At 42.7% G+C, this 27,772-nt stretch overlaps 1 protein-coding gene, 1 non-coding gene and 1 pseudogene across 3 annotated transcripts in view; 2 read left to right on the top strand and 1 right to left on the bottom strand.

Moving 5' to 3' along the window:
• Nploc4 (NPL4 homolog, ubiquitin recognition factor) overlaps window positions 1-27,772 on the bottom strand; it is an 89,923-nt gene that overhangs the window by 29,232 nt on the left and 32,919 nt on the right. For both annotated transcript variants that reach the window (XM_004655268.3, XM_045158310.1), the window contains 4 exons: window positions 26,868-26,954; window positions 16,869-16,940; window positions 16,365-16,491; window positions 3,113-3,273 (listed from right to left, as the gene is read on the bottom strand). In XM_004655268.3, coding sequence (XP_004655325.1) covers window positions 3,113-3,273; window positions 16,365-16,491; window positions 16,869-16,940; window positions 26,868-26,954 — 447 coding nt within the window. The remainder of the gene's footprint in view (window positions 1-3,112; window positions 3,274-16,364; window positions 16,492-16,868; window positions 16,941-26,867; window positions 26,955-27,772) is intronic.
• Window positions 19,653-20,408, top strand: LOC105943810 (annotated as a pseudogene).
• On the top strand, window positions 25,019-25,125 carry LOC123463719. Its single transcript, XR_006639109.1, has one exon. It is a non-coding gene; the product is annotated as a U6 spliceosomal RNA (small nuclear RNA).

Raw genomic sequence — 27,772 nt, 5'->3', positions numbered from 1 at the left:
AGATTCCTCAGTGGTTGTAGGTATTTCCTCTGAAAGCCTACCAACCAGAACTCAGATTCCCAGAATTCAAATAGTGCATGCATTTGTAATCCCAACACACCTAAAACAATGAAGTCAAGAGAATTACAAAGTTTGGATACCAGCTAGTCTGGCCTTCCCAGTGGCAAAACAAGAAGCAAAGTAGAAGGAGTGGACCCACACTCAAAGATTGTCCTTTGATATCTACACATGTCATGCCATGTGTCCACCCATAATCACACACACAAATAAAATTTAACCCGCCCTTTGTTAGAAGACTACTCAATTGTTTTCCACACCACAAATGATACTGTGATGAAAGAACACCCTTAGCTAGATGCTGGAACAAATTTCATTTATACAGTATATTTTAAAATTACACTGTTCACAGGAGGACCAAAAGGATTATTTCAATGAATGTTTGCTCTGATAGGTTTCCTTGCTCTAAAACTGATTTTCCTGACTATGACCAATGAGTATCTCCAATTACATGGGCTGTACCTTGGAAGCGCTTGCACTTGCACTACACATGGCAGGAAAGCACAATGAAATCAAAAGGGGGAAATTTTAGAACAAAAGGTGGTGGTGCACGCCTTTAATTCCACCACAGGAGAGACATAGGTAGAAGGACCTCCATGAGTTCGAGGCCACCCTGAGACTAGATAGTGAATTCCAGGTCAGAAGAACAACAGAAATCAGGTTGTTGTTGCTGTTGTTTTGGTTTTGTGAGGTAGGGTCTCCTTCTAGGCCAGGTTAACCTGGAATTCACTATCTAGTCTCAGAGTCAAACTCACAGTGATCTTCCTACTTCTGCCTCTGAATGCTGGGATAAAAATGCCTGGCTGGAAATCACTTTTTTTTTTTTTTGGTTTTCTGGGTCTCACTCTAGCTTAGGCTGACCTGGCATTCATTATGTAGTTTCAGGGTGGCCTCAAACTCACAACGATCCTCCTACCTCTGCCTCCTGAGTGCTGTGATTAAAGGCATGTGCCACCATACCTGGCTGGAAATCACTTTTTAAGTGCAAGAAACATACAAAGGGACATGGATATAAAAAAGCAAATTTTGATGTGATTAACACATGATTTGCCCATACAACAAAGTTTCTAATTAATAAAAATTTAAAAAAGCAATTTTTGGACTGGAGAGATGGCTTAATGGTCAAGATGCTTGCCTGCAAAGTCAAAGGACCCAGATTCAAGTCCTTAGGACTCAGGTAAGCCAGATGCACAATGGAGTGCATGCATCTGTAGTTCGTTTGCAGTGGCAACAAGGCCCGAGCATGCTCATTCTCTCTTTCTACCTGCCTTTTTCTCTCTTTATCAAATAAATATATTTTTTTAAAGCCAGGTATGCTAGTGCACGCCTTTAATCTCAGCACTAAGGAGGCAGAGGTAGGAGGATCACCATGAGTTCATGGCCGCCCTGAGACTACATAGTGAATTCCAGACTAGAGTGAGACGCTACCTAGAAAAAGCAAAAAAAAAAAAAAAAAAAAAAAAAAAGCATACATACAATATATTGCAAACTTATAAGCTGATAAAATGTATAAAAGACAGATATGATGGGTGTGGCGATGCACACCTTTAACCCCAGCACTTGGGAGGTAAAGGAAAGCATATTGCCATGAGTTTGAGGTCACCCTGAGATTATGTACTGAATTCCAGTTCAGCCTGGGCTAGAGACCCTACCTTGAAAAACCAGGAAAAAAAAGTACTAAAGAAAAACAAACCCATGTCAAACTCAAACTCAGCAGTTAAAGATGAAACCCTAGGGGCTGAAAAGATGGCTTAGAAGTGAAGGCACTTGCCAGTAAAGCTTAACAACCTGAGTTCGATTCTCTCACATAAAGCCAGATGCACAAAGTGGCTGGAAGCCCAGGAGCAGCCATTCTCTCGTTCTCTCTTGCAAATAAATTTAAAAAAAAAAAAAAAATTTTTTTTAAAGGATGAAAGTCTGAAACCCTAAAAGAAGCTTCTTCAAAGTTACAATGAAAATAAAGGCTGAGTTGTTGGCACATGCGTGAAAAACCAGCACTTACACGGGACATCGTGAGACTCTGCCCCCTACTTACCCTTTGGGCAGAGAGCAAGACAAAGTTGTTTGGGAAATCTCCTCCAAACATGGAGGGAAAAATAAAGCTAAAGTGCTGCAGGGCAGATAGCAAATCACCTGATGTGACACCTACTCATTTCAAACAGCAGGTTAAAAAGTGGTAAAAGTAATGCTGTTTTTGTAATAGCTAGCACCACCTAGGAAGGGATGCACAAAAGACATCTGGGTGTGGTAGCATATGCCTTTAAACCTAGCTCACTCCAGGCCACCCTGAGAGACTACATAGTAAATTCCAGGTGAGCCTGTGCTAGAGGGAGACCCTACCTTTAAAAAAAAAAATAAATAAATAAATAAAAGAGAAGGGGCAAGTCCATCTAGAAGAAAGCCAACAGCTTCTGGGAGATAATAAAACCACAAGGGCAGTGCTTCCAGCTCTGAAAAGGCCCACAGTAACCCCAAGGAGATCCATCTGTTCTGGTGAGGTCTGAAAAGATGGCTGGGCTCCTGATGAGGAGCAATGTGGACTAACAGTGTATCAGGTGACAGAGATGCATCGTAAAGTGACAGGGTAAAAGTGGTTTGTCCCATCCTTGGTCAACAAATTGTGCTCAGTTGATCATTTTCATGGCACAAAATGAAAGAAAGGGCCTGGTGTGGTGGTGTGTGTCTTTAATCCGAGCCCTTGGGAGGCAGAGGCAGTATGATTGTTGTGAGTTCAAGGCCACATTGAGGCTACACAGGAAATTCTAGGTCAGTCTGGGCTACAGTGTAAACCCTACCTTGAAAAACCAGAAAGAAAAAGAAAATAAAAAAAAGAAACAGAAAATAGTTCCAAACAACTTTCACCATCCTCTTTAGATGTAAAACGGGTTGCAATAGTCCAACTCAGTGCAACATACTCAGATCCGATGAATGTGGCTCCAGGTGTGAGCGGTGGCACAGCTAACAGTGGACAACATTCCACAGTGCAGCAAAATCACAAGAGTCCAAGACAGGCTCTCACTGTTCTCTATGTACTGAGCTTGTTGTCTATTTTTACCTTATAAAACACATCAGGCACATATTGTTCGCTGCTGGACTCCTTGGCATAACCGAGCTCAGGGGCATCCTTGCATGGCAGGAGACATTCATCACGGACCAGTGCCATGCACTGATTGGATACCTGGTACCCTTCAAAGTGAACCTGGTTGTCTGGACCACCTGTAAGAGAAAGATCTTCAAAGAGAATCTATAAAGAACACTAAGAAACATTTCACATCAGCTACTTCCAACCAATAGGAAGCAAACATTCAAGAGTCAGGCTGGGGCAGGGCTTGGTGGACACACCTTTAATCCCAGCACTCAGGAGGCAGAGAAAAGAGGAAGGATCACTGAGAGTTGGAAATCTCCCTGAGACTATATAGTGAACACTGCTCAACTTGGGCTAAAGTGAGACTTTACCTTGGAAAAAAAAAAAAAAAAAAGTCATCTGAAACAAGCCATGATGGCACACACCTTTGACCCCAGCACTCAAGAGGCAGAAGGTAGAAGGATCACTGTGAGCTCAAGGCCAGCCTGAAACTATATACTGAATTCTAGGCCTTCCTCGAGTAGAGACTCTTATCTTGAAAAACCAAAAAATTAAGATAAAAAAAATAAAGCCGGCGTGGTGGTGCACACCTTTAATCCCAGCACTTAGGAGGCAGAGATAGAAGGATCATTAAGAGTTCGAGGCCACACTGAGACTATATGGTGTATTCCAGGTCAGCCTGGGCTAGAATGAAACCCAACCTCAAAAAGCCGAAAATAAATAAATAAACAAACAAGCCAGGCGTGGTGGTACACACCTTTAATCCCAGCAGAGGTAGGAGGGATCACCATGATTTATAGGCCACCCTGAGACCACATAATTAATTCCAGTGGGCTGGAGAGATCCAGGTCAGCTAGGGCTATAGTGACACCCTACCATGAAAAGCCAAATAAATAAATATAACAAAGAATCTTCTGGATAAACTGGCCCAGGTGTGGACACTGCTGGATCCTACATAGCCACCAGCCACATGCCAAAGGACATGCTCCATACCCCCATCCTACCTCCAGAGCTGTACTTAGGATCACCAAGCCCACCGGTGCTGAGTTTTTATTTTTTGAGTTAGGGTCTCATGTTAGTCTAGTTTGATCTAGAACTCTACTGTCCCAGGCTGGCCTTGAATTCATTGCGATCCTCCTACTACTTCTGCCACCATGCCCACTGTGGTTATGAGGGTTTTTTTTTTTTAAGTTAGTGTCTCACTCTAGCCCAAGCTGACTTGGAATTCACTATGCAGTCTCACGGTGGCCTTGAACTAACAGCAATCCTCCTACCTCTGTCTCCAGAGTGTAGGAATAAAAGGTGTGTGCCACCACGCCCAGCGATTCTGAGTTTTTAATTCCAGGAAGTAATAATGGAATCACACATTCCACAAACTAGTGCTTGAGAGAACAGGATCAGAGACAAAAATGGGTTTCCTTAATGACAAAAGGGCACAATGTATATGGGAAACAAAACAAAAACTATCTTAGGTAAAAGCAATCCTAGGACACAGATCTTACACAGCAATCTCCACCTTACAGAAACCTGTGTGGCCACATCAGGTCAGAGCCCCACCTTATACTATGGATGTGTAGGTAACAAGGACCACCACAGCAGGGTCTCCTCATAGACCCACCCATAAATTACCCTCTAACATTTCCCCTGGAACCAAGGACCACTTCATAAAGACCTAACATTAAGGACACAGGTAGTATAAACGGCTATTTTTGAAATAACCCCACTGCCTATTACACCACACCCCTGAAATAAGAAGGGTGGGCATGGGATAGAACCATTGGTATTCTTTCTGAATCATAATTACACTCAGATAACTTCAATGTCCATTGCTTTTGTTTAACCCAGGAGATTAAGAAGCCCTATTTATGTTTCATTTGAAAAAACAGAGTAATTTACAGATGAGGGAATAGAAAAACTCAGTCCATCTGGCTGTCAAAGACGTGTAAGAAACCAGAGCTGAGGGACACACAATCAGAAGAGGTGGAGGACAAAGACAGAGCTGAACCTTGAGTTGGCAAAATAGGCTCATCTCTGCATATAGGTTGTCTAATAGAGCTGGCTTAAACTGTCAAGTGAAACTAGAGCCCCAAGTCCTATACATTGATTCTAGAACTTGCTCTATAGTCCTAACTTAGCCCACCACCACCACCACCAAAGCTGAAGAGCACACCATAATGACACAGAGATCAAAGACAAAAACTGGAAATATAGTTGGGTGTGGTGTTACAGGTCTTTAATCCCAGCACCTGGGAAGCTGAGGGAAAAGGACTACTGTGTTTGAGGCCAGCCTGAGACTATGTGGCAAATTTCAGGTCAGCCTGGGCTGCAGTGAGACCCTACCTCCAAAACACAAACAGGGCTAGAGAGATGGTGAAAGAACTTTCCTGCAATGCCTGTACAGGCCAGGTTTGATTCCCCAGGACTAACGTAAAGCCATGTGCATTAACTGGAGCATACATCTGGAGCTCGTTTGTAGCACCTAGAGGCCCCGGTGCATCCATTCTCTCTTTCACTGTGTTTGCAAATAAATATTTTTAAAAAAATCAAACAAAATAAATAAATAAAAAACATCAAACCATTAAAAAAAATACCCAGCCATATAAAAAACTGGAGAGAAGGGCTGGAGAGATGGCTTAAAACCACTAGGACTCAGGAAAAAGACAAGCTCCAGAATTAGTGAGAGACTCCATCTCAGAATTAGTGAGAGACTCCATCTCAAGGAACTTGTGGATGTGCATTCAAGGTAGACACTTGCTATTTGCTAAAGGGTGAACGTGTTATGCCTGCGTATACACCACACACATACCACATACATGCAGGGGATAACAAAGAAGAAAAAAAGGCCTGAATATTTATTTATTTATTTTGAGGGTTTTACTCGAGCCCAGGCTCTCCTGGAATTCACTGTGTAGTCTCAGGGTAGCCTTGAACTCACAGTAATCTTCCTACCTTTGCCTAGGCATGCACCACAACTGGCCCAAAGGCGTCTTAATTGACTCCAATTCTGCTTTTAAAAAAGAGTGATACGGGGGGGGGGGGGGCGCTCAGTCATTAAAGTGTTTGCCTTGCAAGTATGGAGGACCTAAGTTTGATCAACAGAGCCCATATGGAATTGCTGGGTGTGGTAGAATACACCTGTAATCCCAGAGCTGAGAAGGTGAAGAATGGCAGATCCCTGGGGCTTACCAGCCAATATAGCTTAGTTGGCAAGATGCAGGTCAAGGAGAAAACATCTCAAAAACAACCAACCAAAAAAAAAAAAAAAAAAAAAAAAAGCTGAACAGGGCAGGAGGGATTGCTCAGTGGTTAGAGCGCTTGCCTGCAAAGCCTAATGACTCAGGTTCAGTTCCTCAGTATCCATGTAAAGCCAGATGAACAAAGGTATTACATGTGTCTGGAGCTCTTCTGCAGTGGCTAGAGGTTCTTGCATGCCTTTTTCTATCTCAAATAAATTAATATATTTAAAAACAAAACTGGGGCTGGAGAGATGGCTTAGCGGTTAAGCGCTTGCCTGTGAAGCCTAAGGACCCCGGTTCGAGGCTCGGTTCCCCAGGTCCCACGTTAGCCAGATGCACAAGGGGGAGCACGCGTCTGGAGTTCGTTTGCAGAGGCTAGAAGCCCTGATGCGCCCATTCTCTCTCTCTCCCTTTATCTGTCTTTCTCTCTGCATCTGTCGCTCTCAAAAAAAAAAAAAATTTATTAAAAAAAAACAAAACTGAACAGGGGTGGGAGATGGCTCAGTACTTAAATGAGCTTACTTACATAGCCTGCAGGGCTGGGTTCAATTTCCCCAGCCACCCATGCAAAACCAGATGAGCATTCATTTGCAGTGAAACAGATTCTGGCATGTCCATACACATGCATACAAATAAATAAATAAACTGGGTTAGAGAGATGGCTCAGTAGTTAAGGACATGGGCTTGCAACACCTTCAGGCCTGGGTTTGAGTACCCAGTACCCACGTAAAGCCAGATATACAAAGCAGCACGTGTGTCTGGAGTTCATTTGCAGTGGCATTAGTTTCTAAAACACCATCGTCATTCTCTCTGCTTGCAAATATATAAATAATTTTTTAATTTTTATTTATTTGATAAAGAAAGATGGGGAGGGAGGGGGGAGAGAGCGAGGGAGCGAGAGAGAAAGAGAGAGAAAATGGGCCCGCCAGGGCCACCAGTCACTGTAAACAAATTCCAGATGCGTACTCCTCCTTCTGCATCTGGCTAACATTGGTCCCTGGAAGTGAACCTGGGTCCTTTGGCTTTGCAGACAAATACCTGAACCACTAATCCATTCCTCTAGCCCATAAATAATTTTTTAATACATAGAGGCAAACAGAGAGAGAGAGACTGGGCATGCCAGTGCCTCCAGCCATTGCAAACTCCAGATGTGTGTGCCACTTTGTGCATCTAGCTTACATGGGTCATTAGGCTTTGCACACAAGTGCCTTAACTACTAAGCTATCTCTTCAGCCCAATACATAAAAATTTCAAAAAAGTAAATAAAGCTGGGCATGGTATAGCGCACACCTTTAATTCCAGCACTCAGGAGGGAGAGGTAGGAAGATCACCATGAGTTCAAGGCTACCCTGAGACTACACAGTGAATTCCCGGTCTGCCTGGACCAGAGTGAAAGCCTACCTCAAAAGACAAAAAAAATTAAAATAAAAAAAAAGTAAATAAATGGCTGAAAAGCACCTGAGTGGAATGACACAAAAAGATGTCCTTTGACTTCCATACCTATATGCACCCGAACACAAACATTAAAACCCTAAAAGGTGGATGGCCAGGCGTGGTGGTGCACCCCTTTAATCCCAGCACTCAGGAAGCAGAGGTAGGAGGATCGCCGTGAATTCGAGGTGACCCTGAGACTACATAGTGAAATCAGGTCAGCCTGGGCCACAGTAAGACCCTACCTTGGGGGGGGGGGGGTGAGGGAGAGAGAGATTATAAAACCAACACTGGGACTGGGCTGGGGGTGGCATAGTGAGCACCTTTAATCCTAGCACTTGGGAGGCAGAGGTAGGAGCATCACCTAGAATTTGAGGCCATCCTGAGATTACATAATGAATTAAAGGTCAGCCTGGGCTAGAGTGAAACCTAATTTCGAAAAACTAAAGTAACTTGGTAGCAGAGGCCAGTAAGTTAAAAAGGAGACATAAAGGGAAGAGAAAGGAAGGGAGGAGGATACTTAATAGGTTGATATTGTATGTATGTAAGTACAATGATTGTAATGGGGAGGTAATATGATGGAGAATGGAATTTCAAAGGGGAAAGTGTGGGGGTGGGGAGGGAGGGAATTACCATGGGATTTTTTTTTTTAATAATCATGGAAAATGTTAATAAAAATTTTTAAAAAAAGAAAAACTAAAGTAAAATAAAATAAAATAAAAATAAAACATTGGTAGCAGGAAGTGGTGGTGCAAGTCTATAATCGCAGTACTTGAGAAACAAGAAAGATAAGGAGCTTAAAACCAGCATGGACTCCATGTGAATACAGCTCAGTGGTGGAGCTATTGTCTAGCATGCAAGACTCTGGGTTTGACCTTAGCACCACCAATGGAGGTCCACATAAGACAGGTAGTCTCTACAAGCAACTGATTGAGATGAAACACAAACCACCCTTTCCATGCAGAACAGAAACAAGTGCACACACATGTGGGTTTACTTAACTTTTCTAGAAGCCTCACATAGGAAGATGCCAAGGAGGCAGGGTATGTACAAAGCACTAGACAGAAAACTCCCACATGTCCTGCAGAGGAACAGTTATAGAAAGGACTGAGTTGCTATGAATTTGTGGTATAATTTTGATTTTCTTTCTTTTTAAACATTTTTTTATTTTTAGAGAGAATTGGCGTGCCAGGGCCTCAACCCTGGTTGGTGATCCTCTCTAATTCTTTCTCATTTCTAGTAGCTTTTCCTAAGGATAGGTATTGCTCTACCCCTATGTTTGTTTGTTTGTTTTTAAACATATTCATTACTGGACTGGAGGCCCGCTCCATGGGACAGAATGCATGCCTGTTACCGAAAATCTATGATGGGAGAAGTCATGAGCTTTAGGGTGTAACGTCTGCTGGTATCTGACTAAATGTATATACTATGCTCACCAAACTGCCTGGGAAGCACTTCTCTTTTTTTTTTTTTTTTAATGTTTTTTGTTTATATTTTATTTATTTATTTGAGAGAGAGAGAGAGAGAGAGAGAGAGAATGGGAACGCCAGGGCCTCTAGCCACTGCAAACGAATTCCAGACGCGTGCGCCCCCTTGTGCATCTGGCTAACGTGGGTCCTGGGGAATCTAGCCTCGAACCAGGGCCCTTAGGCTTCATAGGCAAGCGCTTAACCACTAAGCCATCTCTCCAGCCCAGCACTTCTTTAAAAAACTTTTTTTTTGTTCTTTTGAGGTAGAGTCTTACTCTAGCCCAGGTTGACCTGGAATTAACTATTAGTCTCTGGATGGCCTTGAACTCATAGCAATCCTCCTAGCGCTGCCTTTAAAGTGCTGGGATTAAAGGCATGCATCACCATGTCTGGCCATTAATTCTGGATTTTTAAATCAGATCTTCATAAAGTTAATATTACAGCCCAGAAGCCAAGTATATGTCAAATGACAAAGATCAAGGGTGATGGTTAAACTCAACTATCAACCTGACAAGATTTAGAATCATCATAGAAACTAATTTAAGGTAGAAAGAGCTACCCTAAATGTGGGTGGTGCCATTCCATGGGCTGAGGAAATGGCTCAATGGTTAAAGTAACTTGCAAACAATGCCTTCCAGGTTGGGTTTAATTCTCCCCCACCACACGTAACGCCAGGCAGGAATTCATGTGCAGTGGCAAGAGACCTGGTTTACGTGCATAAGCGTGCACAAGTACAGACCTGTACAGACACATAAAGGAGAAAGCGAACTACATAGCAGCACTCACCTCTCAGCTTTGTGACTGAGGACTAAAGGTGACCAGCTGTTACTTCATGCTCCTGCCACTGTAACAGAACGTATCCTCTGGAAATAAGCTGAAATAAACCCTTCCTCTTAAGACTGCTTTTCTTGTATCAGTGACAGAATAATTAATATACTCAGAGACCAAGACACACAGTGTGAAATTCATTCTGGCTCTATGCTGTGACAGAAAGGATATGGAAAACTACAGGGGGTGAGGAGGACACATAGGCAGAGGCAAAACCTTGCTGACTACAGATCTTACTGTAAATGAGGTTAGCTGCTACCTCCTAGCTCCAGATCCTTTCCCACAAGTACCAATTCTAGAGACAAAAATTTCATGGATGATCTGATTTCCAAATTTTTAACAAGCAGTGGGACAATAATTGAGGGTGGCAGCCCCCAAGATGGAAACTATTTAAAATTTAGCAAATGTGCCAGTTCTTTTGACCCATGGGACAATTTCCCTATAGAAATAGTGATTAAAAGGGCTGGATATTATGGAAACTCACAGGAGCCCAAAAGTGCTTCACTCAGTGAAGGCAACAATTCTAGAGGCCTCTAAAGTTGGCTCTAGATGTCTCAACGATGGGGCACTGCAGCTTTCATGAGATAGGGTTAAAGATGCCAGGCATTTTGCCAGATAGAGAGCATACTATGTGACACTGAACATCCCTTACACAGTTCTGTGGGCAAAAATTCCTATCTACCATGATCTGAGAGCAGAATGAATGCTATCTCATAAGCTACCATCAAATGTTTTCACAACACCTGCTAAATTCTCTAAGATTATGGTGTTATTTATTTATTATTATTATTATTATTTTTGTTTACTCCAGATTCATGCACCACCTTGTGCATCTGGCTTACATGGGTTTGGGGATTCGAACCTGTGCAGTTAGGCTTTGCAGGCAAGTGCCTTAACAGCTAAGCCATCTCTCCAGCCCTATGGTGTTAAACTAGGGATGGGCACAAGGCTTGGCTTGGGCTGGGTGGAGATCACAGACCATCTTAGGAGGGTACAACCTTCATGGCTAGGATAGAGACCTGCTGAACCTCTGTCCAACCATGTGTAGAACCCCACCCATGTGGTAACCCAACTCCTACCACTGCCACGTGGAGATTGGACCATCTCTGCAATGTGAGACTTTCCTGGGCATTCCTCGTCACATCTGGTACTTGCTTGTTGGTTATACATGCAGACAGGCTAGCTCATCTAAGGCAAGGGGCTAAAGGATTTTCTTATATAAAAATATTCTGTTTGGGCTGAGGAAATGGCTTAATGGTTAAGGCTCTTACTTGCAAAGCTTAAGGAACCACCTTGGTTCGATACCCCAAGACCCATGTAAGCCTGATGCACAAAGGGGCGCATGCATCTGGAGTTCGACTGCAGTGGCTGGAGGCCCAGGAGTAGGAAGATAGAGAACTGTACCTGCCACAGCCTGCAGCAATTGCAAATGAACTCCAGATCCACACACCACCTTACGCATCTGGCTTACATGGATAAATGGGAACAGAACCTGGGCTCTTAGGCTTCGCAGGCAAGCACCTTAACCACTAAGCCATTTCTCCAGCCCAATAAAGGATTTTAAAAATTTCATTAGCTAATTTACTTTTTGTGTGGGAGTACACCAAAGTCTCTTGTCACAGCAAACAAACACCAGATATACGCCCCACCTTTTTTTTTTTTTTAGTTTTTTGAGGTCGAGTTTTGCTTTAGCTCAGGCTGACCAAGAATTCAATATGAAGTCTCAGGACGGTCTCAAACACACAGTATTTCAACTACCTCTGCCTCCCAAGTTAGGATTAAAGGTGTGTGCCACCAAGCTTAGCAATGTGCCATTTTTTGCATCTGGCTTTATATGGATGTTGAGGAACGGAACCAGGACCAGGAGGATTGCAAGCAGGCACCTTTGACTGACAAGCCATCTCCTCCGGCCTTAAAAGATTTTTAAGTTTTGTTTTATTTTATTTTGTTTTTCCAGGTAGGTTTCTCAACTTAGCCCAGAATGACCTGGAATTCACTATATAGTGTCAGGGTGTGCTCAAATTTATGGTGATCCTCCTACCTCTGCCTCCCAAGTGCTGGGATTAAAGGTGTGCGCCACCACACCCAGCTTTTCTTTTCTTTTTTTTTTCCCCAAAAGATTTTTAAATGTGAGGCTGTGAGGGGCTGGAGAGTTGGCTTAGCAGTTAAGGCACTTGCCTGCAAAGCCAAAGGAACCTTGCTGAAGGCCCTGACACTCCCAGTCTGTCTCTCTCTTTAATAAAATAAAATTAAAATTAAAGCCGGGCATGGTGGCGCACGCCTTTAATCCCAGCACTTGGGAGGCAGAGGTAGGAGGATCGCCGTGAGTTCAAGGCCACCCTGAGACTACAGAGTTAATTCCAGGTCAGCCTGGACCAGAGTGAGACCCTACCTCAAAAAACCAAAATAAATAAATAAATAAATAAAATTAAAAACACATTAAAAAACAGGGCTGGAGAGATGGCTTAGTGGTTAAGCGCTTGCCTGTGAAGCCTAAGGACCCCAGTTCGAGGCTTGATTCCCCAGGACCCACGTTAGCCAGATGCACAAGGGGGCGCAGGTGTCTGGAGTTCGTTTGCAGTGGCTGGAGGCCCTGGCGTGCCCATTCTCTCTCTCTCCTCTCTCTTTCACCTCTTTCTCTGTGTGTGTGTTGCTCTCAAGTAAATAAATAAAAATAATTTAAAAACACATTAAAAAACAATTAAAAAATTAAAAACAAAAGTGAGCCACTGAAAACATGCACCAACAAAAATGTGCACATACATGCAGATATACACAAATACACAAATATTTAAAAAGGGGGTAAAAATTTTCAGAGCCAGGAATGGGATACCTCCCAGTGAGCTGTTGGCCAAGGAGGTCCCTGATGCCCCCAAAACATTATAGGCCATTACCAAGGCCCTTGGTTTCCCACCAGGAATAGATGATAAGACCATATTGCTGAAGACTCCACATACTTGGACTGCAAGGTCACTGAGAAACCCTGCTGGAACAGAGCTGGTAACCTCCTCCATGTAGACCAGCTGATAGAAAGCTGGAAGAAGACATTCTGCATGCAGTTCAATGGGAGAAGAAGAAATCACTCAACAGTGGACACTGCAAGCCTTATATATGGCCAGCTAGGCCAAATGAGCCAATGGGTGCAATAGTAGCACATCTGTCCTGGTGGAAACCAACTGCCCTCTAAGTTGACTGGAGGCCAGCTCCATGGGAGGGAATACATCCCTGATACTGAAAACTTAAATCAGGGGTAGTTATGAGCTCTAGGGGTGTAACATCTGCTGCTGTCTGGCTAAATGTATATACTATGCTTATCAAACTGCCCAGTAAGCACTTCTCTTAATGTTCATACCTATAAATTAATGCTACTCTTACTTTTGGTAAAGAATCTTCTCTTTTCAGATGACAGTGACCTTGGGATGACTCAGAAGGCATTATGGTGCTGGAAAGAAGTGACAGGAGTGCTCAGTACTACAATCTCTATCACACCTTCCAAGGTTCAGGGTCTATTGCAGAAGAGGTGACAGAAAGAATGTAAGAGCCAAAGGAAGGGTAGGACTCTACAACGTGCGCCCCCCAGACACAAGATGGCCTGGATATCCATGACCTCACAGTGCCTGACACTACCTACACAAGACCATCATAATAGAAAGAAAAGATCATGACATCAAAATAAAAGAGAAGCCGGGCGTGGTAGCACACGCCTTTAATCCCAGGCAGAGGTAGGAGGATTGCTGTGAGTGCGAGGCCACCCTGAGACAGACTACATAATGAATTCCAGGAGAGCCTGAGCTACAGTGAAACCCTACCTCAGGGAAAAGAAAAAAAGAGGAGGTCTAGGGAGGTGTGTGGTGGTACATGCCTTTAATTCTAGCACTCGGGGAGTGGCTGAGGTAGGGGATCACTGTAAGTTCAAGGCCAGCCTGGGTCTACAGAATGAATTTCAGAACAAGGTCAGCCTGGGCTAGAAAGACCTGGAAAAAGTCCCCCTGCCTCCTCCCAAACAAGTTCTTTGTCAAGCTAAAGAGATCATAAACCAACGAAGGGCAAGCTTGGTACCATTAAAAAGGCTTAAAAATTCTGACAAGAGTGAGAGCCTCTTGAGTAAGTACCCACAGAAATGGAAAACAAATCTAATCCTTATAGATGGGTTGCATGTGAACTAATAAGCATCCTGTACCAGGAGGAGAGTAGTTGTCAAGAGAATGGGACTGCTGTCTCCTCGGTGGCAGATCAGGGTCAGTGTTTACTTTAAAATCTAACCAATGGCAGAACAATGGCACATGCCTTTTAATCCCAGCACTTAGGGGACAGAGATAGGAAGATCACTTGAGAGTTCAAGGCCAGCCTGGGACTACAAAATAAATTCCAGGACATCATGGGCTATAATGAGACGCTACCTTGAAAAAACACAAACAAAAACAAAAACTTTGGCCAATGACGACATTGGTGGCACATCTCTTTAATCACAGTACTCTGAAAGCTGAGGTAGGAGAATCAATGTGAGTTTGAAGCCAGCCTGGGGCAACAGAGTGAGTCCCACATCAGCCCAGGCTGGGGTGAAAAGCTACTTCAAAACAATAATACAATAAAATCTAGACAACTAGACTTTGGGGTTGTGACCTGGGACTCTAATTTCCAGATTCTTACTCCTTGCAATGAAATCTATGGCCCTATGTCTAACTTTTCATCGGGACAGCATTTGAAGGATGCTATAAAAGCTCAGATGGACCAGGCGTGGGGGCACATGCCTTTAATCCCAGCAGGCAGGAGGCAGAGGTAGGAGGATCACCAAGAGTTCTAGGCCACCCTGAGACTACATAATGAATTCCAAGTCAGCCTATACTAGAGTGAGACCCTACCTCGGGTCCCCCGCCCAACCCACAAAAAAAAGGTCAGATGTGTTTTATTTATTTTTAATTAATTTATTTACTTTTTCGTGGGGTGGGGGCAAACCTGGGCCTCCTACAGCTGCAAATGAATTCCAGATGTGTGGGCTACTTTGTGCATCTGGCTTTACATGGGTACTGGGGAACTGAATCCAGACCATGACTTTGCAAATAAGTAAGTACCTTTAACTACTGAGCCAACCCTCCAGTCACAGGCCTATGTCCTTATAGGCCATAACCTATTGTGTATTTATGATGTATATGACACATATAATCAAATTATATACACTCACCCATGTCACTTCCAAAAGAACATTTTGTTTTGTTTTTCAGAGGGAGAGTCTCACTCTAGTCCAGGCTGACCTAGAATTCACTGTGTAGTCTCAGGGTGGCCTGGAACTCATGACAATCCTCCTAGCTCTGCCTCCGAAGTGCTGGGATTAAAAGTGTGCAACACCACGCCCAGCCAAAAGAACATTATTAAAATGGATTCTTAGAGTGTAGTCATGTTCATGAGGTCAAATGTCCATGGGCACAGAAAGTCCTTTTTTTTTTGGTTTTGTTTACTTTTATTTATTTATTTGAGAGCGACAGACAGAGAGAAAGAGGCAAAGAGAGAGAGAATGGATACACCAGGGCCTCCAGCCACTGCAAACGAACTCCAGATACATGTGACCCCTTGTGCATCTGGCTAATGAGTCCTGGAGAATCGAGCTTAGAACCAGGGTCCTTAGGCTTCACAAGCAAGCGCTTAACTGCTAAGACATCTCTCGCGCCCAGAAGTCGGGGTGTGTGTGTGTGTGTGTGTGTGTGTGTGTGGTTTTTCAAGGTAGGGTCTTGCTCTAACCCAGGCTAACCTGAAATTCACTATGTAGTCTAAGGGTAGCCTTGAACTCATGGTGATTCTCCTACCTCTGCCTCCCGAGTGCTAGGATTAAAGGCATACGCCACCATGCCTTACATTTTTTGTTTTTTTGAGGCAGGGTCTTGCTCTAGCCCAGGATGACCTGGAATTCACCATGTAGTGTCAGACTGGCCTAGAATTCACAACAATCCTCCTACTTCTGCCTCCTGAATGCTGAGATTAAAGGAGTGTACCACCACACCAGGCAGGAAGTCCTTCTTGCACAGACATTCCTGGTTGCTAGAAAAGGCCAAGGTTCCAAAGATAAGAGTTATCCTGGACTTGTGATGAGACAGTAAGACCTGAGAAGAGCCACACAGAGGCCCTGACTCGCCCAGTTCTAGAAAGAACTTCTCCTCCAGGTCCATTAAGGAAGCCTATTACAACAGTTACAGATTAAAACTGCTGAAGAAAAATTAAAAAACCAATGTATTAGTAGTAGCATCACTCTCTCCCCATTTATACCTGTAGCCACTGCAGTAACAAACTTGGATCCAAAATGCCCATCAGGAGAGAGCCGGCAAATGTTGGGGTGCTTGTTTTGAAAGTCTCCTGCTGTGATGCACTCCTCTGAACTCAGGAAATAGGTGTCCTGAGCAAGAGAAGCGGCATGTCAGATTTTATATGTCAAAACAAACATCTATTTCTTCTTCATAAAATATTCAGGGCTAAATGTAATAAATCAGTAATATACTGTAACAAATGCTTACAATTCCTTCCTAGTCATTACCCATTCATCTAAAACCACCCACGCTAAGAAGGCAGGAAAGTCCTGGGCAAGCCACCCCCAACTAGAAGATGAGGTGGAATTTACTCTGCCAGGACAGGACAGAATCATCATACCCATCCTTAACAGACCAAGAAATTGTCACGAAAATAACTTGTAAGCTGGGCAGAGACAGTGAGATCCAAGTTAGCACTATCTGAATCAGGCTTCAGGACAAGCCAACATTCCTGCCTTTATCTCACCTTATTTCGACTGTATCGGACTGTACCCTTCCGGGTATCTTCTGAGACAAGGTCCGTGAATATCCATCCAACCTTAATGAGAAAGCAAAGTATCTTTTCAATCTCTCTACAGATGGTGATGGTTCCTGGCTTTTGCCCAAGAAGCATAAAAACTGTTCTAACAGAGCCCTTCCTGCTTATGAGCAGCTGAGTAAGTAGCTCTTCAGCTCCACTGCCATGGAGAAACCAGCACCTTCCTCTGGTCACTCTCATGGTCAAACCCCATCATCATTGTCTATCATAAAGGGCTCTGCTTAGCATCACTCGTTCAGGATGCAGGAACACCAGGTCAACAAGATTAGCAGGATGTGGAGAAAGAGAACTCATGGTTGGAAGAGGAAGTCAGACAAGAAGCACACAGTAAGTTTCCTGAGCTAAGTCCCTCTACAAGTAGGAAGCAGGCTCTGGGAGGAAAGGACTTAAGATGAAAGTGCTACACCAGAGACTTCACATCACTGGGGCACATAAGGGTCAGTCCTATTGTTTTGGTTTTCAGTAGCCCTAGCATGTCAGCCTACCTGTTCCATCATTTAAGCTCACCTTATTCGCCGAAATTGGAACCTAGTGGGTGGTTGTCACACTAGAGTTACAGGCCAGGCACAGCATCTACCCCATCTTTGGGAGAAGTGAGCTGTTCCTACACTGTTTCCACACAGCCCTACTCAGCTTTTCAAGCCATCAACTACAGACAAGACTGTCACAGCATTACCCAAATGAGCATAACCCAAGGATAACAACAGAAAGCAAGGCATCACAATCAAAATCAGACAAGCTGAGGTAAGTAAGGAATTCAGGTTTTCAGTAAGGTACTTAAGTAACTTTAAGATTTTCTATAATTGAGACTGGGGAGATGACTCAGTGGTTAAAGGAGCTTGCATGCAAAGCCTAATAGCCCACATTTGATTTGGTGGTGCCCAGATGAAGCCAGATGCACAAAGTGGCACATGCACCTGCAGTTTATTTGTAACAGCAAGAGGGCCTGGTGCTCCCACTCATCTCACCACCACTCTCATTTACTCTTTTACTTCCAAATAAGTAATTATGAATTAAAGATTTTCTTTTTTCTTTTCTTTTTGAGGTAGGGTCTCACTCTAGCCCAGGCTGACCTGAAATTCACTATGTAGTCTCAGGGTGGCCTCGAATTCATGGCAATCCACCTATCTCTGCTTCCCAAATGCTGGGATTAAAGGTATGTGTCACCATGCCCAGCTGGAATTAAGATTTTCTGAGCTGAGGGCTGGAGAGATGGCTTAAGGATTAAGGCACTTGGCTGCAAAGCCAAAGGATTTAGGTTTAGTTCCCCAGGACCCACATGCATCTGGAGTTCGTTTGCAGTAACTGGATGCCCTGGAGTGCCCATTTTCTCATTTATTCACTATCTCTCTCTCTCTGACTCTGTCTGACCATCTATTTCAAATAAATACATAAAAATAAAATATTTTAAAATATATATATTGAGCCGGGCATGGTGGCGCACGCCTTTAATCCCAGCACTTGAAAGCCAAAGGTAGGAGGATTGCCATGAGTTCAAGGCCACCCTGAGACTACAGAGTTAATTCCAGGTCAGCCTGGACCAGAGTGAGACCCTACCTCAAAAAAACAAAAAAACCCAAAAAAACAAAAAAAAAAAAAAAAAAAAAAAAAAGAAAGAAAAACCAAAAATATATTGTGAGCTAGAAAGATGGCTTGATGGTTAAAGTACTTGTTTGTTTGCAGTGGCTAGAAGCCCTGGTGCACCCACTCTATCTTTCTCTCTCAAATAAATAAATAAAATATTTTAAAATTCACTTAAAAAAAAAGATTTTCCATTATGATACCATGAACCACAAGTCTCTAACTCACAAAGGTCAAAATACTTGGCCAGTTTCTCTTTGAACAATAGAACTTCTAGAATAGATTAAAATGCTATACTAACACAGTAGATTCCTGTTCAAATCTGTAGTATATTTTTCCCATAGCAAGGTAAAAACTGCACTATGATTCTGTCAGTCATGTTTCTAGGTTTTCAAGTCCCCTTCACCTATAGGAAGACAGATTGTTTCTCATTATCTAAATTAATTAGTAGTAAAGTATAAAATTTATATGGCCACCAATACTGAACTTTCATAATGTATTCAAACTCACAGCTCAATGTGTCTCTTAACCCTAACAACTCAAGAGAGGTGACATAGACCTGGTAATTCCAGCACTGGATGACTAAGGCAGGAGGACTACAAGTTTAAGGCCAGCCTAGACTACAAAGCAAGAATTTGTGTCAAAAATAAGGACAATACTGTGGGGCATGGTGATGCACACCTTTAATCCCAGCATTTGGGAGGCAGAGGTATTGGAGGACCTCTGTGAGTTCGAGGCTAGCCTGAGACTACATAGTGCATTCCAGGTCAGCCAGAGCTAGAGTGAGACCCTAACTCCAAAAACCAAAAAATAAATAAATAAATAAATAAAATAAAATAAAGACAACAGGGCTGGAGAGATAATTTAGCAATTAAGAAACTTGCCTGCAATACGGAAAGACCCAGGTTCAACTCCCCAGGACTTACATTAAGCCAGAGGTACAAGGTGGCATATGCACCTAGAGTATGTTTGCAGCTGTTGGAGACCCTGATGCATCCATTCTCCCTCCCTCCCTCCCTCCCTCCCTCTGCCTCTTTCTCATACCCTCTCGCAAATACAATATACACACATATATATTTTTTAAAAAGGACAACGGACAAGGCCTTGTCTGCCTGCTGAGGTGCTCAGGGCATGTGGATCCCCTCCTCCTCCTCGTGTCCTGACTCTCTACCCTCCTTCCCTCAGTGGCTGTTCGCCTTCCAGATTAATCTCAACCAGCTCAAGGAACCGCTCGGCTTCATTAAGATCCTCAAGTGGATTGCATCCATCTTTGCTTTTGTCACCTGTGGAGGTTTGAAGGGCAGAACTGAAATTCAAGTGAACTGTCCTTCTAAAGTTACTGAGGTAAGACTACTACAGCTACTTTTGGGTATCCATTCAGGTTGAATCCAGCATCATTTCAATCACCTTCAAATGTAAATGTATGCAATGTAAACTGGGACAGTCGTGTCCTCATAGATCACTCTTCTGCACAATTCTCCATCACATTGCAGTCTTTGTCTTCTTGTACTGCATTGAGGCCCTCCTTCTTTATGTTGGTTACACAAACCTGTACCGGGATAGTCGCAAACTACCCATGACTGACTTTATTACTCTTGTGGCCACATTTTTATGGTTGGTCAGTGCTTCAGCCTGAACTAAAGCTCTTATGGATATATTAAAATGGCTACTGGACCCAACATTGTTCAAGAACTTCTACCTTGTAAGCCACCAGTGACATGTCATTTTGGCTCTGTGACTAGTATGGGATCGCTAAATGCATCTGTGATCTTTGGCTTTCTGAATATGATACTTTGAGGAAAAAATGCTGAGACCAGCTTACATAGGCCATTAAATACTTCTGCTTCCCACAGCCAAGGAGGTATTCCTTCTCCAACTGGAATATAACTGAAAAGAGAAATATACTGCATGGATAAGTATCTCATATTGTGCCTTATTGCCAACATCTTGAGAAGCATTATTTGTTTCTAAAAAAAAGTAATGGCTTTGTCAATAAATTGATGGGTTTAAAATTTTGCTGCTGGGCTAGAGAGATGGCTTAGCGGTTAAGCACTTGCCTGTGAAGCCTAAGGACCTAAGTTTGAGGCTCAAGTCCCCAGGACCCAAGTAAGCCAAATGCACAAGGTGGCACATGCATCTGGAGTTCATTTGCAGTGGCTGGAGGCCATGATGCATCCATTCTCTATCTATCTGCCTCTTTCTCTGTTGCTCTCAAATAAATAAATAAAAATTTTAAAAAAAAATTCTGCTGCTTTTCTACATAAACTTATGCCTTTTCTAGAAATTTAAGATGTAAATTTATTTTTACATGTAAATTTGAGAGTTCAGGAGCTTATTATGATACATACTTTAAGTGAATAGTAATTTCTACACTAAGTTGTTTTCCTTCTAAAGTGTTTATACCATAAGCCTTAACATAGACCTTTTATTCAGAAAACAGTTATGCTACATATCACAACAGGAAGAAAATATTTGGAATAAACACTACTGCAAGTTTGTACAGACCACACATCTAAGGACCTCTCTTTAAGAAAACCTTAATAACATAAATTATATTTAGAAAAAAAAATTAGTGCAAAATTTATATCTGAATATTTTTTATATTAAAAAATTAAATTGTAGCCGGGCGTGGTGGCGTACGCCTTTAATCCCAGCACTTGGGAGGCAGAGGTAGGAGGATCAGCATGAGTTTGAGGCCACCCTGAGACTACATAGTAAATTCCAGGTCAGCCTGAGCCAGAGTGAGACCCTACCTCGAAAAACCAAAAAAATAAATAAATAAATAAAAAAAATTAAATTGTGCTAGGCATGGTGGCCCACACCTTTAACCCCAGCTCTTCAGAAGCAGAAGTAGGAGGATCACCATGAGTTTGAGGCCACCCAAGACTACACAGTGAACTAACTCCAGATCAGCCTGGGCTAGGGTCAGACTCTACTTCAAAAAAACAAACATGCAAACAAACAAATAAATAATAAAAATTAAGGTATGAACATGTGCTATTTACATACTAAGAATATCTATAAATAATCTTTTAAATTATAAGTTTGTGGAGAATAAAGATGACTTTGAAGAAAAAAATAAAAATTAAAATTAAATTACAAAGACTGGGAATATGTTTTTATTTCTGTTTTTCTAAGAGACCTACTGTACTTTTTAAGTATACTAAAATTGTGTTAGGAGCAAGGATGTGAAAACTGCTAACAAATGTATAGTTAATTTAGCACTTCTGTTCATGAGATATTATTGTAAGCTTCCTTTATTACTGGTGGTTTTTTCACAGCTTGCTATATTAGTAGAAAGAACATGGTTCAAATAGCTGCCTTATGTCCATGAGCATCCTTGTTTGCTATCCCTTCTTGCTCATGCCACACTAAGTGCAGGTTGAGACAGTCTCCTTGCAAATAGAGTAAAAACAATCTACTTTTCTTTGCAGACTTGGCCTTTTTTTATAAGCCCTACTGGGAGGGTTACTAAAAGTTAAAGTTGCTTTTTTCTTTTGAAACATTCAACATTTAGTCAATAAAGTTGCTATTCTGAGTTTAGTTAGCGTTCATATTGTGAAAAATAACTGCAGGGGCTGGAGAGATGGCTCAGCAGTTAAGTGCTTGCTTGTGAAGCCTAAGGACCCAAGTTTGAGGCTCGAATGCTCCGGACCCACATAAGCCAGATGCACAAGGTGGCACATGCATCTGGAGTTTGTTTGCAAAGGCTGGAGGCCCTGGAGCACCCATTCTTTCTCTCTCTCTCTCTCTCTCTCTGCCTCTTTCTGTCAGTCTATCTCACTCAAATAAATAAAAAAAAATTTTTTTAAAAAGTAACTGCAATTTGGATGTCTTATTTCTTATTCATTCTTCACAATTAGGCATTAGGCATCATGAAGGAACCTGAGTAAGCTGTATTATGGGTGCACTGTCATTGCATACACATTTGGGGACATAGCACTTATATTTTGCTTCCTTTTTTGTTGTACAGGGATCCAGACTTTCTTTTGTCACAAGATGACCACTTATATGTAAAATACATCTTGCTATTATCTTATCTTTGTTGCTTTAATTCTGGCAAAAAAAAGTACCAATCTGAGAATGTACATGAATTATACAACAAATAATAAGGAAGTAGGAAGAAAAAAAGGACAACAGGGCTGGAGAGATGGCTTAGTGGTTAAGGCACTTGCCTGCGAAGCCTAAGGACCCAGGCTCAGTTCCCCATTACCCATATCAGTCAGATGCACAAGGAGGTGCATGCATCTGGAATTCATTTGCAGAGGTTAGAAGCCCTGTCCACTCATTCTCTCTCTCTCTCTCTCATATAAATACAAGATAGCTGGGCGTGATGGCACACATCTTTATTCACAGCACTCAGGAGGCAGAGGTAGGACTGCCGTGAGCTTAAGGCCACCCTGAGACTACATAGTGAATTCTAGGTCATCCTGAGCTAGAGTGAGACCCTACCTTGAAAAACCAAAAATAAAAATAATAAAGACAACAAATACAGATGGCATATAAACATCTAAAAAAATGTGCTACATCCTTTGCCATCATGGAAATGCAAATTAAAACTACTTTGAGATTCTACCACCTGTCAGAATGGCTCTCATCAGGAAAACAAATAAGCCGGGTATGGTGGCATATGCCTTTATTCCCAGCACTCTGGAGGCAGAATTAGGAGGATCATTGTGAGTTCAAGGCTACTCTGAGAATACAACGTGAATTCCAAGGTCAGCCTGGGCTAGAGTGAGACCCTACCTCAAAAAAAACAAAAAGAAATGACAAATGCTGGTGAAGATGTGGAAAGAGAAAAAAAGAGGAACCCTTCTACACTGTTGGCTAGAATGTAACTTGGTACAGCCACTGTGAAAATCAGTGTGGATGTTCCTGAGACGGCTAAAAATAGACTACTTACCATATGACCCTGTTATACCACTCCTATACATATATACTGAAGATGCATTTCACTACCTTAAAGATACTTGCTCAATCATGTTCATGCTGATCTATTCACAGTAGCTAGGAAATAGAATCAGCCAAGATATTACTCAACTGATGAATGAATAATGAAGATGTGGTACATTTATACAATGGAGTTCTATTCAGCAGTAAAGAAAAATGAAATTTGCAGGGAAATGGATGGATCTGGAAAGGATTATACAAAGTGAGGTAGCCCAGGCCCAGAAAGCCAAAAATTGCATGTTCTCTCACATATGTGGATCCTGCCTACAAATGTTTAGATTTATATGTGAGTTGGAATAAAAATCAGTAGCAGAGACCAGTAAGCTAGAGGGTGGAGAGGGGAGGACTTAAGGACACGGCATTATATACACGTAAGTAGATAAGCAGATTGCAGGGGTACAATGAGGTGAGGTCAGTGGGAGACACTGAGTAAAGAAAGGGTAGGGAAGGGTTAACCAATATTTAAGATGCTGTGAATACGTTATATGAAAACCCACTTTTTTGGATAATGACACACCCAAAAGCCATAGATAGTTACTAGAAGTATTTTAGTGCCACAGATGGGATACATCCCAGTGAATTCCTGGCCAGGGAAGTCCCTGATGCCCCCAAAAACATTACTGGCCATTGCCAAGGCTCTTGGTTTTTCACCAGAAATCGATGGCATATAAGACCCTATTACTGAAGACTCTACATGCTTTGGCTGCAAGGTCACTGAGAAATCAAGATGGAGCTAAGCTGAAAACCTCCTTCTCATAGACTAGCTGGAAAAAACTACACTGCACGCAGCCCTATGGGAGAAAGAAGTCATCAGCAGTGAGAACAGTGGACACTGCAAGCCTTAAATTTGGCCAACCAGGCTAAATGACCCAGCAGGTGCAACAGTAGCATGTCCATTATGGGGGAAACCAACTACTCTCAAATTGGACTGGAGGCCTACTTCACAAGAGCGAATACATGCCTGGCACTGAAAACCTAGTCAAAAGCCTATGGTGTGGGAGGCCACAAGTGCTAGGGGTGCAATGCCTGCTGTGGACTGACTAAATGCATAGAATATGCTCACCAGACTGCCCTATAAGCACTTGATGGTCATACCCATATATTAATGCTACTCTCACTTTTGGTTAGAAAAGCTTCTCTTTTCAAAGGCAGTGACTACTGGAATGACTCAAAAGGCACCATAGTACTGACAAGTGATAGGAGTGCTCAGCACTGAAACATCTCTATTACACCTTCCAAGGATCAGGGTCCATTGCAGAAGTAGTAGCAGGAAGAATGTAAGAGCCAAACGGAGGGTAGGACTGCTTACGATGCATCCTTCCAGACAATTTGGCCTCAATATCCATAACCTCACAGTGCCTAATACTACCCACACAAGACCCTCATAATAGGAGGAAAAGATGGTAACAACAGAACAAAAGAGAGGCTAATTAAGAGGGGAAGGGGATATTATGGAGAGTGGATTTGTGAGGGGGAAAGTGAGGGAGGGAATTATCATGGTTCATTGACAATAATTATGGAAGTTTCACAAAAATGTTTAAAAAATAGTGCTCACTTTGGCAGCACAGATACTAAAACAGGAATGATACAGAGAAGATTAGCATGGCCCCTGCGCAAGAATGACAAGCAAATTTGTGAAGCAATCCATATTTTTTTAGAGAAGCTTATCTTTTCAGATGGTGAAGACCACTGGGATGACCCAAAAGGCAACATAGTGCTGAGAAGAAGGGACAGAGGAGTGTCCAGTACTGAAACATCTCACACCCTCCAAGGCTCAGGGACCATTGTGGAAGATGTGGTGGAAAGAATCTAAGAGCCAAAGGAAGGGTACCACTCCTTACATACAACTTTCCAGACAGAAATTGGCCTTGACATCCAAGGCCACGTAGTGCCTAGCAATACCCACACAAGACCTTTATAATAGGAGAAAAAGATGATGACATCAAATAAAAAGAGAGACTAATGGAGAGAGGGAGAGGATATGGTGGAGAACAGAGTTATGAAAGGGAAAGTAGGGGAGGGGAAGGAAATACCATGGTTTGTGGTCTATAAGTATAGAAGTTGTCAATAAGATATACATATTAAAAATAAAAAGTTTAAAAAATAAAGACAATGCTAGAGCTGGGTATGGTGGTGCATGCCTTTAATCCCAGCACTTGAGAGGCAGAGGTAGGAGGATCACTGTGAGTTTGAGGCCACCCTGAGGTTACATAGTAAAATTCCAGGTCAGCCTGAGCTAGAGTGAACCCTACCTCGAAGAATAAAAAAAAAAAAAAAGAAGACAATGCTGGGTGTGGTAGCACACACCTAATCCCAGCACTTGGGAGGCAGATGTAGGAGGATAACTGTGATTTGGGTCAACCCTGAGATTACATAGTGATTTCCAGTTCTGCCTGGGCTACAAGACCCTACCATGAAAAACCAAAATAAATAAATAAATCATAAAAAAAAATGATAAAGACAGACAGCTGGGTGTGGTCGTGCAAGCCTTTAATTAGCACTAGGGAAGCAGAGGTAGAACTGCTATAAGTTCCAGGCAACCTGGAGATGACAGAGTGAATTCCAGTTCAGCCTGGGCTACAGCAAGACCTTACCTGGAAAAAACCAAGTAACAGAAAAATAAAGAGAAAATAAGAACAAAACAACCAGCAATCCTAGAAGCATTATCAAGGATATGAAATGAACCAGATCAGACAACTACAAGGAAATCGCCTCCCATCTACTGACTGCAAAAAACAAAGAGGATTCCTGCTTTGGACAACTAAACTGTGAACAGGAAATTTAATACTGAAGGAGGAAGAAACACCAAAAGTATTCTGTGCAGAAGACAGAAAGCAGAGTAATGTGAGATAGGATGGCTACTACAGACCCTGCCAGCATAGCTGGATGTGGTGGTACAGGTCTTTAATCTCAGCACTCAGGAAACTAAGGTAAGGGGACTGCCATGTGTTTGAGGACAGACTGGGGCTACAGAGTACGTTCAGGACAGCATGGGCTACAGTGAGGTCCTGCCACAGAAAGCATAATCAAAAGAAAGAACATGTCAGTATAGAAACTGTCTTCAGGAGCTGTGTGGCTGGCAGGGCTAAAGGTTACATATTTATACTGTTTTTTTTTAGGCTGAGGTCTTGCTCTGTAGGCCAGGCTGGCTTTAAACTCTTGATCTCCCTACCTTGGCCTTCAGAGTACTGGAAGAACTACATGTGCTTCCATGTCCTGTGAATTACATTTCAAAAATATTCTGACCATGCTTTAAGACAGAGTTATCAAAGCTCTCAGTGCCTGACAAAGAACACAAGTTGAGCCCGTACCTGACCTTGTTCATCTAGGCACTTCATCCCAAACCAGACCTGGCTATTCCATCCACCTGAATTTCCCCAGCACAGAGTGTCATACCTTCCTCAGGCCGAGCTTGGCAGCGATCTCATCAACCACCTCAGCTTTGGGATCTTCCAGAAGCTCCAGGCTATTCTGTGTACCTATCTGTGGGAAACCACAGGGAAGAAACAGAGCACAAGTAGGAAAGCAGTGCCTCCACTACCTCTACTACTACTACCTGCGGCCCTCCTTGTCAGAGCTTGATGGTCACCAAGTAGGTGTGTCCTGAAGGAACACTGTGCTCCTTCCCTAGGAGGTGTGGATTCTCTCACAACTGCCTTAGATAGGAGGTTGTGCTCTAAAAAGCTTGGCTTGACAAGCTGCAAGATGGCACTCATCCCAGGACTGCCTTGAAGCACTATGCCCTGTTGTTGCAGAGACGGTCCAATGCAGAGTACAGTCAGCAGAGCCACAGAACAAGATAAAGTACCCCAAACTGTACTCTGCCTGCCTGGGGGCAGCATGCTCAACTAGGCATGTGATGACTGTGGCTGGCATATGTGCAGCTTCAAGTAGCCACCAGTGTCACTTTGTAAAGTGGAGACACTGAACAGATCATTAGTGCTCACTTAAACATGGCTCATGGGTTGTAAATAAGTAGTATTCCAAGCTGAAACCCAAGCCTTACTTTCAGGGTGTATCCTAAATTGAGTTATTTCAAAGGAGAGTATCATTGTAAATTGGTCAAATCCTAGCAAAACAGCAAAAAAATTTATGTTTTCTTCATGTCACCATACACAAAACACTTAAGACATCCACAACATAGGTCAAACAGAAACTCAGTCCAAATTTAAGAAAGATACTTGTGCTCCATGGCATGGTAGCAGGGGCTAACCTTATAATGAGCACAGGTCATTAGAGGTCAATGGTTTCAACCTATTGGGACACCCTCCCCCAATGACAGAACACTGACAATGCGGGTA

This window comes from Jaculus jaculus, chromosome 9 (genome assembly GCF_020740685.1).
Source record: "Jaculus jaculus isolate mJacJac1 chromosome 9, mJacJac1.mat.Y.cur, whole genome shotgun sequence".
NCBI classification, from domain to species: domain Eukaryota; kingdom Metazoa; phylum Chordata; class Mammalia; order Rodentia; family Dipodidae; genus Jaculus; species Jaculus jaculus.
This window is presented reverse-complemented; position numbering and strand designations above follow the sequence as displayed.